This window comes from Jaculus jaculus, chromosome 1, assembly GCF_020740685.1.
Source record: "Jaculus jaculus isolate mJacJac1 chromosome 1, mJacJac1.mat.Y.cur, whole genome shotgun sequence".
Taxonomy (NCBI): domain Eukaryota; kingdom Metazoa; phylum Chordata; class Mammalia; order Rodentia; family Dipodidae; genus Jaculus; species Jaculus jaculus.
Genome location: NC_059102.1, coordinates 144,611,303 through 144,625,607, shown reverse-complemented (window position 1 = coordinate 144,625,607; position 14,305 = coordinate 144,611,303). Strand labels below are relative to the sequence as shown.

The window sequence follows — 14,305 nt, the reverse complement described above, 5'->3', positions numbered from 1 at the left end:
GAGCTCACAGGAGTCACTGAAGGTCACAGTTTGGCCTCAGCCTCCCCAGCGCTGGGACTGCAGAGCGCACTGCCACCACACCTGGACGTTGTAAAGGTGATACATATCACAGAGGTGGGGCTCTCACTGTTGTCATGGGCCTTTGCAATCAGAGAAGTCTGGAAGGAAAAACTCTTTTTGGAAGAAACCCTAAGGGACAAAGGCAGTGGTGTGACGATGCCCAGAGTAGTCACTGTCCTAGCAGAGATACTTTGGGTTGTCTGGAGTCCCACAAGTTCCTTCTCCCGGGTTGAGTCCCGACTCCGCTATGAAAAATGCCAGCTTTGTCTCAGGGAATCCACAATAGAAATTGCCACTGGCTGGCATCACCTTAAACCCAGAACCCACTCTTCCCTTTGGGTCCTTCTCCTCTCTGTCTTTCCTGGCATCCCCAGGGCCATTTGCTCAGGCCAATTCCTGGGTGTGAGGGTTCTGATTGGTCTAACTCAGGTCAGGTGCCCAGCCAGTGGCCAATCAAATATGAGCAAAGGGTGGAGTTCCAGTATAAAAGGCGCCGAGTTTGTGGACTAGAGACTGAGAGAACTGTCATCAGGCTGGGTCCTTCAAAGTCCCACAAAACTCTGGGCTGCTCTTCTGGGAGGGTCCTCCTTTCATTTAGACTGCTGAGGCCTCTCTGAAGCCACTCTCCTGTAGGGGGGAGTGTGACGTGGCTGCCACCACCATCAGATCCAGAAGTTCCAGGTAAGCTGTGAGGAAAGACAATTCCCAGGGAAATGTCTGGGGGAGGGGGGGCGGAGGGTGGGGAGAGGGTGGGCAACATGTGTCCCAGCAGTTCAGCTTCCCTGGCACATGCCGTGTCTGCCTCTGGTGGGCACTGCAGGATTCCTGGGTTTTGCTGGAGGGAGGGGTCAGTTCTCCCAGATAAACAGGTTCTTTGGCAAATGGTGGCCTTCAGTGGTACTTAGAAAATACAAAGGATGGGCTAAGAATAACATGAAGGTGGGAGCACGCACACGTGCGTGCGCACACGTGCGTGCGCACACGTGCGTGCGCACACGTGCGTGCGCACACGTGTGTGCATGTGCGCACACACACACACCCCTGTAGAAATAAACCAAAGACTAATGTATCTTCTTTTAATTGTCATTTTACAGTTTTTCTCTGCAGCTGCCCCCACCCTTCTTCCCTTCCCTTGGATGACCACTTCTGCAGGTTATGGGGGACCAGGGAACAAAGCCAAGGGGCCCAGCAGCCCCACAATGCTGCCAGGCGGCGGGAAGAACAAGTCACAATCACAAATTTATCACAACAATTAGCGCCAGGGCCTGGGAGATCTGCAGAGTGAGGAGGCCGCCTTTGTTAGCAGCCTATTTGCCAGTGACCTTGCTCTGAAGGCGATGATATTCCTTTAGCCTATGAACCAGATGGAAAACAAAGAAAAATGTAATTTCGCAATAAACAACACACGTCCCATTCAATTAATTCAGGCAAGACGGGGCGGCGGGGGGCAGCTGTTTGTTAAGATGCCTATGAAGTTGCCTTTTTCTTCTGTCTCCTCTCCTGCCCTGTCCACCCCCCTCCAATCTCCAATCAGGATAATGTAATTAATTTATCTGAGGGGAAAAAACATTGTCATTGTTGAAGACAATGCCTTTAACTGGCACTGGAGAGATGAAGAGGCCATTATTGAAACCCTAGTGTGTTCTGGACCACTTAGAAGGGTTTATAGATTCATAAAATACAGAGCAGGAGGCAGAAGAGGAGGTGACATGGGGAAGGAGAGGGCCTTGGGAGGTCAGGGCTGCAGGCAGTGTCTCTCCAGGTCTAGGGTGGCTCCAGGAAGGGCTCTGAACTCAAGGCAGTTGTCCAGAACAAGAAGAGACTCTCTCTGTCTTTCTGACCCTGGGCCCTGTGACAAGGGAGTTGGTGACAGAGAATCCAGAGCTGGAGTCAAATGTTTGCCCAACTCAGCTCTAGGGCTTCCTAACTATGTGACCTTGGGTAAGCAGCTTAACCACTCTGGGCCTGTTTCTGGGAAGTTGAAAAATCTGTAAGAATTAAGAGAGCCTGGGAGTGGTGTGGTCCCTGGTGGCTGCTGGAATGAATGAATGAATCATTCTGCTTGCCCTGTAGCGTTCCTGGGCTATGCTCCATCCCCACAGGCTCCCACAGAACCTTCCTCACTATGTGTGCGAAGCAGAAATATGTTGTCCCCTCCCTGGAGACTCTTGGAGCTTGGAAAGGGCTCTGAGACCCTACTGTAGAGCCAGGATTAGAAACCAGGTCTGAGAGAATTCAGACCTTGTATACCATCCATTCCCTGTCTATGGAGACAGGTGACTAGCTAGCTCCACTTCCAGCTGCGCTGGGCCATTTCCTTATCTGGCTTACCCAGGAAAGGCCCTTAAAGTAAGTCAGAGAGGACCTGGAGGCGCTAGGGTGAGCCTCAGAGGCCCAGGGTAGAACCCAGGAACCTGGGACCCAAATCCACAGGCCTCACTTCTTGCTGACTGTTAACAAGATTCCCTTGAGATGCTTTCCTGCCCCCTGCCTGCTCTCCCCCGCCCCCCACAAGATTGGGAGCAGGCTGGGCACAGAGGTGTTGAGGGTAGTTGGGCAGGACAATGGCTGTGAAGAATCAGTATTCTATCGGAGCCTGCTGCCCATGGCTGGGGGCCTCTAATGACCAGAAGGGTCCAGAGCTGCTTACCTGAGCGAGTTGATGTTGATGAAGCCGGTGGCATCAATGGGCTCATAATCCCCCTGCACGTTCATGCTGTGGGGGAGAGAGCAGAGCTTAGCAGCAGCCAGCCACCTCCTCACTGTGGGCACAAGCCTCGCCTCAGCCTTCATTCCATTTCGGTCTGATTCTGGGAGCCCTATTCTGGCTGGGCACCACACCAGTGACCCGGGGACGGGGCAACATCCGGCAGCTTCTTCCCATATACCAAGGAGGCTCTGGTAGCTGCCACCAGGTTGCGTCCCAGCTCAGCCGGGACCAGACAGCATTAGAGGGGAGGGTCTAGGAATGGCTGACAGACAGCCTCCACTGGCCTAAGGCAACTGATAAGACTCTTGAGCTACCGGGCCAGTGACACAACAGAGTCCCCTCCTCTCTCTCAGTCTAGCCACACGCACGCCACGGGGCCATCCTGAGACCCAGGCCCTCTCTGCCTCACCGTACCTGTGTCTCCTGCTGCTGGACTGATCAGAACTAAGAACTGCCTTCCTGCTGCGGATGCTCACCTGTCCCCGTTGGGCCCTTCTCCAGTAGATGCCCGCCCCCTCCCAGGCCCTCCCTGGCTTTGGCAGCCATTCAGGTGTGGCCACTTGGTCTGTGTGCTACTCTGTCACCTGCGTGAGGGAGCCTGGGTCAACGTGCAGGCTGCCAGGGCTAAGCGTGCATGTGCCCCGGGGATGCCCCACAGGTGGCTCGGTGCTGTCGTCCGCTAACGTGACATCTGCACATGACTAGCTCTCGCTGTGACTGACCCCATTCACTCCGTCACTCATCTATTTACTTTAGGACCTACTGGGTCAGCCAGGGGCAGAGGAGCCCCAAACAAAACAAGAGTGTTGTGTAGGGCTGGAGGGAAGGCTTAGCGGTTAAGGCGCTTGCTCGCGAAGCCTAAGGACCCTGAGTTGATTCTCCAGGTCCCATGTAAGCCAGCTGCACATGGTGGTGCCTGTGTCTGGAGTCTGTTTGCAGTGGCTACAGGCCCCGGTGTGCCCATTCTTCCTCTCGTAAATAAATAAACATAACACTCTAAGAAGAGCAATGTATACCACAGAAGAGCAGTGTGTACTTTATGTCCAGCCTCACTGTGGGCACCTTACCAAATAAGGCTCTCAGTGCCAAGGTCTACGCACTAAGTACCCTACTCTACGCACTGAGGTTTAGAGAGCGAGGACGTCCCTGGTCATATCCTGTTCTGAATCAGCAGACCTCTAACCTTGGGTCAGAACGATCCGAGGGCTCAGGGTGTCAAGGAAGTGGCCTGACCCCTCAGGAGCTCTCCAGAGAGGGGAGCCAGAGGAACCTGCCACCTTATGAAACTCTAGGGTTGCACCTTTGCCTGGTTCTCTGGAGACTAAGGACTTTTTTTTTTTGCTTTCTTCCTTTTTGGTATTACTGAGGATTAAAGCCAGGTGCACATGCCGGACACATGCTCTGCTACTGAGCCACACCCCCAGTCCAAGTGCAGATTTGAAAAAATTATTTTTATTTATTTGTGAGGGGAGAGAGAGAGAGAGAAAGAATGAGTATGCCAGGCGTTTTGCTGCTATAAACCAACTTCACATATAAGCATATGGCTTGATGTGGGTACTGGAGAACTGAACTTTGGGCCACCAGGCTTTGTAAGCAAGCACCTTTAAGCGCTGAGTCATCTTCCTAGCCCTAATTATGGATCTTTAACAAGAACAAACAGCAGACAGGTATGTGGCGCTCGTTTGTAACCTAGGCACCATGAAGATGGAGGTAGGAAGATCACAAGTTGAGCCTGAATTACACAGCAAAACCCTGTCTTAACCTTCGCCTCTCTCCCCACCAAAAAAAAGGACAAAACAAAACAAAAGCAGTTTTTGCATCTACCCAGACTGTTGACAACTGTTCAGGCCTTGAAATCACCCCGTGCTGTGCCTTCTATGACCTCTCTCTTGCCCCTCCCTCCACTTCACCACCAGGGTTCCCTCTGGGGTTCAGGTACTGACTGAGCCCACCAGGAGCTGGTCGGCCACCTGCAGGCTCCCTGCAGCGGGCAAAGGTGCTAGCCTTGCTTTGGGCACTCCTTACTGGGTCTTGGTGCTTAAGAAAGGCCTGGCCAGACTAGACCACCATCCTCAAGTCTCTACCACAGACCTTTCCTGGGCTGTGCAGCGGGGGGAAGGTGGTGAGAATGCACAAGGCCTGTTGAACAGGTTTTGGAAAATCATCTTTATCTTCATGTGAACCCCTCACTCTTTGGATTTTCTTGTTCTTTTTGAAAAGATTTTCTGGATCTGGGCGTGGTGCCTTTAATCCCAGCACTTGGGAAGCAGAGGTAGGAGGATCGCCCTGAGTTGGAGTTTACCCTGAGAATATATAGTGAATTCCAGGTCAGCCTGGGCTACAGTGAGATCCTACCTTGAGACATTATATACATATACATATACATATACATATACATATACATACATACATATATATATATATGTAATTTTCCTTCTTTGACACAGGGCCTCATGTAGCCCAGACTGGTCTTGAACTTCTGATTCTTCTGCCTCCACTTCCTAAGTACTAGGGTTATAAGCTTGTGCCATCATAGCAAGTACTCTGCCAAGTGAGCTACATCATCAGCCTTCGCTCTTTTGGAGGAACCCTGCTTTCAGGCCAGGTGGGGAGCCTTCCTCCCAACCTTGCCACAGGGTCTTTCCACCTCCCTTCACTGTCCTCAGGATGTACTAGACAGACGACCCCAGTACTTCTTGCCATGAGGGTCCCATTGAGAAGAGACCTGTCCCAGGAGACTGTCTAGAGTCCCAAGAGGTGTTTCTTAGGAATGAAAAACCTCTTTTTAAAATTGTGGTTTGGGATGGAGGGGGGGTGTGGAAAAGGAGTTTACGATTTTTTTTTTTTTTACCTCCCCTGACGGTCTACAGAAAACCTCTGTGCTTTTATTTTTGCTCATTCGAGTGGCTCTGACCTGCTCTATAATTACGTTACTTTCTACCTACTGCGCCGCGGCATTTCCAGTTCTGCTACCTCTCGCGGCTTCCTCGCTGGTCCCTGTGATGCTGTCACTCAAGGGCTTTCAAGCCAGCGATGTAGAAATCAAAAAGAAAAGGGAAATGGTCGGAGACACAGTGAGAATAAATGCTTCTGCTTTTTTTCTCTTTTTTTCCCCCCTTTCCCTTTTTACTTTATTCATTTAATCTCCCCGAGTGAGACTGTAAGGCTTAATGAAGGGTTGGACAGATTATTAGAGGCCTTTGATTTGGAGGGGGAGGGAGGAAAGAGCCAGAGAGAGAAAGAGAGAAGATAATTTGACATTTACCCCGACTGATCTAAACTGATTCGGTTATATTTATGGCTTATAAAGTGTTTAGAAAGATTGAAGGGGGGGAGAAACTCAACATGGCAAAGAGAAGGGAAGGAGGAGAAAATAATATTGACTGCCAAACAAAGTCGTACTTTAATTCCAGCTGGCCCCTGGGAGGGCAGAGTGGGCCTCAGCCTGAGCCAGCTAGGGCGAGTGTGTCCCTCGGGTGGTTCTGCCCCTACCTTTGGCTCGGCCAGGTGACCTCCAGGGGAGATGGCCCGGCTCCTCTGACAGGCCATTCCTTAGTCACATATAAACCCGGGTGCAGACAGAGTGAAGGACAAGGGCTGAGGAGACTGGGCAGGTTCCCTGCTGGTGTCCTCCTTCAGCGACCCCTCAGCCTGGTCCTTCCGTGAGGAAGCTTCTAGAGGTCTGGCTTAGCTTCCTGCTGCTTCACTCTTCCCTAGGTGGTCACTTCTGTCCATAACCTTGGGACCACATGCCTGTGACTCTCCAACATCTCCTTCATTTTGTGCCCATGAGTCCGGAAGCTGACTGCATGGATTCCCAGGGGTGTCTCGGCAAACTTTCATACTTAAGGTCCCTAAGCTCCAATCTGAGCCCCGCTCAGGAATACTCCCCTCATGGCTGGGGTACGGTTCATCAGAAGGGCACTTTTGGGTCTGAAATCCTGGGTTCCACCCACAGTACTAAAAGTGAACGCAGCCTTCCCTCTTTTGGTGATTGAGTGATTGTCACATATGCTCTTGTGCCCTTTCAACACCCAGGGTGGTCTACACGCTGCCACCCCTCCACATCCAGAGGCTTTCACTGGGCTACTGCTGCTTCTTTTTTTTTGTTGTTTGTTTGTTTGTTTTGTTTTGTTTTCTGAGGTAGGGTCTCACTCTAGCTCATGCTGACCTGGAATTCACTATGTAGTCTCAGGATGGCCTTGAACTAATGGTGATCCTCCTACCTCTGGGATTAAAGGCATGTCCCACCACGCCCGCCTTTTCACTGTGTTTCTTAAAGCCAGGCTTTTTACTCTTCTCAAACTAACAACTGGTCTGGCCTGCCTGACTTCCCACAGGTGTCTTTGTGACCGCTCTTGTTAGCAAGCAGCTGCCAGCGCCAGACCCACTGTCCAGAGCAGCCACGGGATCTTCAGAGCTGAATGTTCTCTTCCCTGTGCTATGTAGCCTCCGTCTCTATCCCCTGGCCCCTTGGTTCTCTCCCTCGTGTCCTACAGCACCCGGGGTCTTCCAGGTTTCTTTTCTCAGGCTCCAAACCTCTGTACCCGAGGAGCTGTCCCTGGGATCCCCCAACCCCACCTGGCTATTCCTGTTGCCATTTAGATGGCAAGCCTCAAATGTTTATGCCCAGCCAGACTGTCCCATCTCTCCTGCCAGTCCCCAGCCTCCATTTGTAATTCCACAACCCAGCTATCATTGATTAATGTCAGTCTCCTCAGCTGGCCTATAGATCCCATGACGCAGGCCCTTTATGACCGTCTACCCAGGCCCCCACCAGCACCTGACCCGTGCTCAGCACAGACGCTTTGAGAAATGTGGTGGGACAAGACACTGGCCCGGGGGCGGCGTGGAGCACCTACCTCACCAGCTCCTCATTGTACAGAGACAGGGGGGACTCCCGGCCAAGGATGTACACCTGGCCCCTGAAGACAGACACCTGCACCTTGCCTTCCACCCGCTCCTGGGACTTGGCGATACAGTGGCGGACATATTCACACTCGGGGCTATGCCAGAAACCTGCAAGGAGAAAACAGTGAGGGTGCTGTTGTCAGGGTGCAGGGGAGATGGAGGTACAGGAGGGGCGCCCCAAGTCTCACTCTGTAATAGCCTGGCACCTGTGAGCTCTGGCATGATGTGCCCTGGTGAACGAGTCACGGAACCTGCCCTTATGTCCTTGTTCTTGCAAGGAGTGCATGGGTAGGGATGTGACCTGGTCCCTGAAATTCAGTTACTGTCCAAGGGTCAGGAGGAAGAGGAGGAGGGGCACCCCTGCTGCATGCTAGACATTTGGAAGATGCCAAGCTCTAGGTAGGGCACAGGGCTCACAGAGGATCCCTGGTCCATGTCTACTCTGTCTTTGTTGGGGAAGGTGGGAGACTTCAGCCAGCTCTTAGAGACACTTGCCATGGGGCTGAGCAATGTGATAGACCACAGGTGTACGGCTCTACCTCTCTGCCTGTTTCTCTACCTGCTGAGTGTGGATGTCACAGCAGTGCTAAATGTGGACTCCCCAAAGAAGCACTGGGTATGGGGGTTGTTGTGAACCACTGTCCCGGGCACAACCCTGGGAAGCCACTGACCTATGTACGAGGAATATTTTTTCTTTCTTTCTTTCTTTTTAAAATTTTTTTTTAAATATTTTTTGTTCATTTATTTATTTATTTATTTGAGAGCGACAGACACAGAGAGAAAGACAGATAGAGGGAGAGAGAGAGAATGGGCGCGCCAGGGCTTCCAGCCTCTGCAAATGAACTCCAGACGCGTGCACCCCCTTGTGCATCTGGCTAACGTGGGACCTGGGGAACCGAGCCTAGAACCGGGGTCGTTAGGCTTCACAGGCAAGCGCTTAACCGCTAAGCCATCTCTCCAGCCCTCTTTTTTTTTTTTTGAGGAATATTCTCAAATGCACCACAAATTTTATTTTATTTTTTTGAGACAAGCCCAACAGACTAGCCTTTTTTTTTTTTTTTTTTTTTTAATGTGAGAGCGAGAAAGACAGAGAACTGGTGCACCAAGGCCTTCAGCCACTGTAATCCAACTCCAGATGTGTGTGCCGCCTTGTACACACGTGCGACCATGTGCACTTGGGTCACCTTGTGCGTCTGGTTTACGTGGGACTTGGAGAATCAAACATGGGTCCTTGGGCTTTGCAGGCAAGCTTCTTAACCACTGAGCCATCTCTCTAAGCCCTCAAATTGTTTGGAAGGGCCATATAGAGGCCCTGAACTAAATTCCTCGCTGGGATCTCATAAACTACCCAAGAAGGACAACCAGGAGACTCCCCGGGAAGGGGAACAGCTCGGCGCAGCCAGTAGATGCTTCTCTGCATGGACCCAGGCTTTGACTGGATCTGGCCCGGCAGTGCCCATTCTTCCACTTGTGACGAGAGCACTCTTGCCAAGGTTAGAGGTGCCTGAGAAGCAAGCCACCTCCCTCCGGCACCCTAAAAGCCAGGGAGGGGCAGCGGCTCATTCCCTCTGCCCAAGAACAGCCGCTGTCTCTGGAGAGAAGCCAGAACCAAGGGACAGGCAGTAGCCACAGCCAGGGTTGGGGGAGGGGGCAGGCCAGGCACAGGGTTTCTGAAATTGAGCTGGGAAGGTGAGCCCACCTGGGCAGTTGTGGGGCCAGATGGCCGCTGATCTCCTGCCCTGATAAGGCTCCGGGTCAGCTGGGGTCCCAGTTATTGTTGGAGGCTGGGGGAGGAGGGTGCTGTGGCTTGTAGAGGTGGAGGAGGGCCAGGCAGGGACATATGTGAGTACACAACCCTGGGACTCAGTTTCCTCACTCGCCATGATGAGATGCCATTACTGTATAGTGTGTGGGTTCAGTGGGGATGCCCACAGAGCACTGAGCACTTAACTTTGTAGCTTACAAAGCCTCTGGCAGCCCCGACAGAGCGCAGGGAGACAGGCCCAGAGAGAGAAAGAACCTGTCCGACACCACAGAGCAAGCCCCAGGAGGAACCCAGGTCCGATGGAACACTTCAAATCCAGGGCCCCACCCAGCCCCAAGTCTCTGGGTTCTACTCTTAGCTCTCTCAGTTGAGGTAATTAGCCATTCAGCTCCAGGGCTGGAAGACAGGTGGAGATGGAAGAGATATGGAGGGCAGAGATCAGTGTGGGAGGCCCTGGCCTGGCTTTATCTCAGGATCTCCTACCTCCAGCCCACAGGGGTCTTGGGTCAGGTTTCTTTTCCCAGTGGACCCAACCTGGAATAAGGACAGTGAGCCTGGCCCCAGCAGCATGACAAAACCCTGTGCCTCCCAGACCTGTGATGCGTTGTGGGCAGGGCTGAGCAGCAGAGGGGTCTCCTCCCCGCAGATTTCTAGACCCGGACAGGCACTGGACAGGATTTTCTAATGGAGACAATGCTGCAAGAGGCGTGTTACACCCATTTCAATGCTGAAAAAACTGAGGCAAGGGGATATGAGCTGAGCTGTATCCACTGGGCCCCTGTAGGGTCCCAAAGCTACAGTCTTGCCAGGCTGAACTGAATCCCATGTAGTCGGCAGGAGAATCAGGAAGTGGGAGATAGGTGAACAGACCGAGCACACAGTCAGGCAGGCAGTGGTCGAAGCCTGGCTGTCTAGGAGTGGGGCTGGAGTAAGGGGGGAGGTTGGACCCATGCCTCAGTCTCCCCGTTTGTGCCCTAAGGCCACAGAAAGGCCAAGTGCCACAGCCCAATGGTGGACTGTGAACCAAGGGACCTAGACAGGAGGGGAGGAGACCTCTGCCATGCTCTAGGGCTGGCACCCTTTGGTTTGCAGGAGGGGAAACTGAGGCTCAGGGAGGAACTCAAATTGCTTCAGACCATAAACTCAGCTCCAGGCTAGGTCCCCAGGCTCCAGCCTCCACACTTAGAAATCACAGTAGGGGACTGGAGAGATGGCTTAGCGGTTAAGCGCTTGCCTGTGAAGCCTAAGGACCCCGGTTCAAGGCTCGACTCCCCAGGACCCATGTTAGCCAGATGCACAGCATCTGGAGTTCGTTTGCAGTGGCTGGAGGCCTTGGTGTGCCCATTCTTTCTCTCTCTCTCTAGCTCCCTCTTTCTCTCTGTCTGTTGCTCTCAAATAAATAATAAAAAAATTTAAAAATATATTATAAAAAAAAAAGAAATTACAGTAGTCCTTTAGCCCGTGTGGGCACTGTCCTAGACACCTGATGGGCATTGTGCTGTGAGGGGGTGAGATTCTCAGTGCCCCCCCACTCTTCAGATGAGAAAGTTGAGGCATACGGAAGATGAGTGACAGGCTCCAACCAAGCGGGGTCCTCTCCTAAGAAAACACATCCAGCAGACCCCTGGGCTGCTGGGGACAGGCTGCCAGAGGCCAGCCTTTACCTCTGTGGGTGCCTGGACATGTTGGGATCTGGGCCGCATTAACACCAGCCTTAACTACCTGGGCTAAGCCTCGCTCCCCACCTCATCTCCCTCTCGCCACTCGGAGGTTTTGTTTCCTTTTATGTCTCCTAATCGCTGAGCCTCATTTTGGGATTTAGAGTGCTTGGTGCCAGGCGACAGAGCAAGGACTCAAATCAGACAGCGTGGTACAGAGGCACCATGCCCACGGCCACTGACCAAGCCATGGGCAAGCACCCAGGGCTCCCTGTTTGTGTCTCGGCACCCTGAACCACCTATTGCTAATAGCTCCCCTGGGATCTATGGGAGTGACGAGGACACGTGCCTTCACCTGCCTGAATCTCTTTCTCCAGCCCTGTGCAGACCAGGGCCTGGCATCAAGAGAGCACAGAAAATGACACGGGAAAGCTGGGCGTGGTGGCACGTGCCTTTAATCCCAGCACTTGGGAGGCAGAGGTAGGAGGATCGTCATGAGTTCAAGGCCAGCCTGAGACTACATAGTGACTTCCAGGTCAGCCTAGACTAGAGCGAGACCCTACCTCAAAACAACAACAAGAAAATGACAGGGGAAGTGGGTACTGTGGTATACAGAGGCTGTCTGTCCCCTGCCTGGGACCTAGGATTGCCTCTCGGGAATCCTGGACCAGGTGCTCTCTGTCCCGCATAGCACTCTGCCATGTTTTAATGACATTCCCATTTTGTAACCAAAATCCACCTTTCAGTGCTGAAATCCCACAGAGCTCTAGAGCCCTGCAGGAAACAATGATATTTAAACACCTGTCTGTACCTGGCAAGAAGGGGAGGGGGGAGGATTGGGCTTCAAAGCTGCTAGAACAATGGCAGGGAGAAGGGACACCAGCCAATAGCAGGTGGCCTCTCCTGAGAACTTGGGATGAATTCCAGTGGTCGTGGGTGGGTAGGTGGAAGGGTACAGGGGAGGACCGGGGCTCAGCCAGGTGGTAATCTTTGATACATTTTGTTCAGACACCCAGACCTCCAAGCCCTGAGCTGTCAAGGCTGGCCACGGGCGACATCCTGACCACCACAATAACTCAAAGGACTGCCTAATGGGATTCCCCCAAATCAGGGGCATGTGACTATTACATTTAGTGATCAAAAAGTATTTTCTTTAAATTGCCAATGATTATTTCTATTTTCTTTTGGGATTACAGGCATGTGCCACCACACCCAGCTTGATTTCTTTTCTTTCTTTCTTTTTTTCTTTTTTGAGGTAGAGTTTCACTCTAGCCCAGTCTAACCTGGAATTCACTACGTAGTCTCAGGGTGGCCTTGAACTCACAGTGACCCTCCTACCTCTGACTCCCGAGTGCTGGGATTAAAGGTGTGCACCACCATGCCAGGCTCATCTTTTCTCTCTCTCTCGTTTTTTATGAGACAGGGTCTCACTACGTAGCCCAGGCTGGCCTTGAACTCACATGACACTCCTCCAGCCTCAGCCTCCCAAGTGCTGGGATTACAGGAGCGTACCACCACGCCTGGCTACCAATGTTGTAGGCTGTGTGTGCCATACAGTCTCGACTCAGATGACTCAATCCTGCCACAGACCACAGGGACACAAAGGTGTGTGGCTCTGCTCCACTCGAACTATTTATGGGCACTAAAATTTGAATTTAATATAATTTTCATATGTCATTCAAGGTCTTCCCCCTCTCACTGCCTTTCAACCATTTAGAAGTTAAAAACTACTTAGTTCTTCATTCATGTGGGCTGAACTCAGATCTGGGGCTGAGGAGTCTCCCTTGGGTTGCTCTGAGCAGCTTTAGGTTCTGCCAGGGGACAATTTGACCTTGGTCTAACCCAGCCAGCCTCCTTCTGGCTATATATCTATCTGAACAGCCTCTTGCCTCCACCTCTGTTTCCCTCCTTGTGAATGAGCTTCAGACCACTTGGGATCTTGTGTAACATTGGCACTTCTAAGTCATGACCAAAACTTGGTACCCACTGGATCCAGCTCAACTGCCATTGGGAAGATGCAAGATGCGACCTTGGCTGTAATATTGTGAAACCACGGGTAGCGGGCAGTGGATCTCCCTTGGCACCCTGTGAATGGGCATCCCTGCCTCTGTCCCCCTCATGCTTGCTTAACCTCGACCTTCTTCCGCCTGCATCTCTGGGGTCTGATGGAAATGGCAGTGGGTGGGGCGGGGCGGGAGGAGGGTACGGTTGTTGAGACGCAAAGCCAGGGTCCTGGATGGACTGGGGGGCTCTGGGGACAGCTGTGACTCGTACGTACCTGTATACACCAGCTCGGCAAACTTGAGGCCTAGGCCTTGCTTGATTTTCCGCACTTCCCGATCCATGGTGAAGGCCTCGATGTCTAAATGAGCGTGGTAAAGGATAGTCCCTGCTGGGGTCTCGTAGATACCTAGCCATTTTTCCAGGCAGGGGGAAAAGGAGAAAAAAAGAGAGAAACACATGAAACCCAAACTGTCAGCAAATGACAAAAAAAAAAAAAAATAATAATGACTCCTCTGACAGGAGACAAGCCGGTCGGACCCATTCACTCCCAGCTTGCTGCAAAATGCGTCTGTCATTATACTCATGCTGGGGCCACGACAGTCCACTCTGCGGCTTGTGGAGAAAATTTCTAGATGCCCCCCTTTGAAGAGGCCCTCAGACGCGGGAAAATGACAGGGTTTCGGAGTAGCGCCCCCCTCTTCCCATGCATGCCCACCGGCCCGCGGCTGAAAACCTGTAATTAAACCAACTATGGCAGAGCCCAGGGCCCCAAATATCCCTTCCTGCCTTCCACTAGGGAGTCAAGGAGGGGGATGGCCATGCGCACACGTGTGCATGCGCATACACGCATGGTGACGGGAGCTAGGTCTCTGCAGAGGTGGGTGGGCTGATAAAGGGTTCGAGCAATGGCCCCACTGTACAGATAGATGGGCTTAGCTGATGCCCTGAAGAGAAGGGACTGGCCAGACAGAGATGGAACTGGGACTAGAACCCAGGCCCAAGGATTCATGATCAGGGCTGTCTGCCCCACCATGGCTCAGTTGGCCATGGAGATCCAAACCAAGGGAGAAGAGTCCTTTCCTGTCATCTCACCCAATTCTACTTTGTAGAATAACTTGCTTTGGGCCAGATGGTCTCTGAAGGGGCATGGAGGGAGCTGGGTCCTGGAGGAAGGGACCAAGAGGCAAGGACTGTCCA

The 14,305-nt window shown here is 52.4% G+C and overlaps 1 protein-coding gene across 1 annotated transcript in view; it reads right to left on the bottom strand.

Annotated features, from left to right (window-relative positions):
• Positions 1-1,122: 1,122 nt before the first annotated feature.
• Ass1 (argininosuccinate synthase 1) overlaps positions 1,123-14,305 on the bottom strand; it is a 56,913-nt gene continuing 43,730 nt past the window's right edge. Inside the window, exons 13-16 of the mRNA XM_045157921.1 lie at positions 13,383-13,514; positions 7,633-7,789; positions 2,711-2,776; positions 1,123-1,413 (exon numbers count right to left, since the gene is read on the bottom strand). Of these exons, the coding sequence (XP_045013856.1) occupies positions 1,368-1,413; positions 2,711-2,776; positions 7,633-7,789; positions 13,383-13,514 (401 nt within the window). The 3' untranslated portion in view covers positions 1,123-1,367. The remainder of the gene's footprint in view (positions 1,414-2,710; positions 2,777-7,632; positions 7,790-13,382; positions 13,515-14,305) is intronic.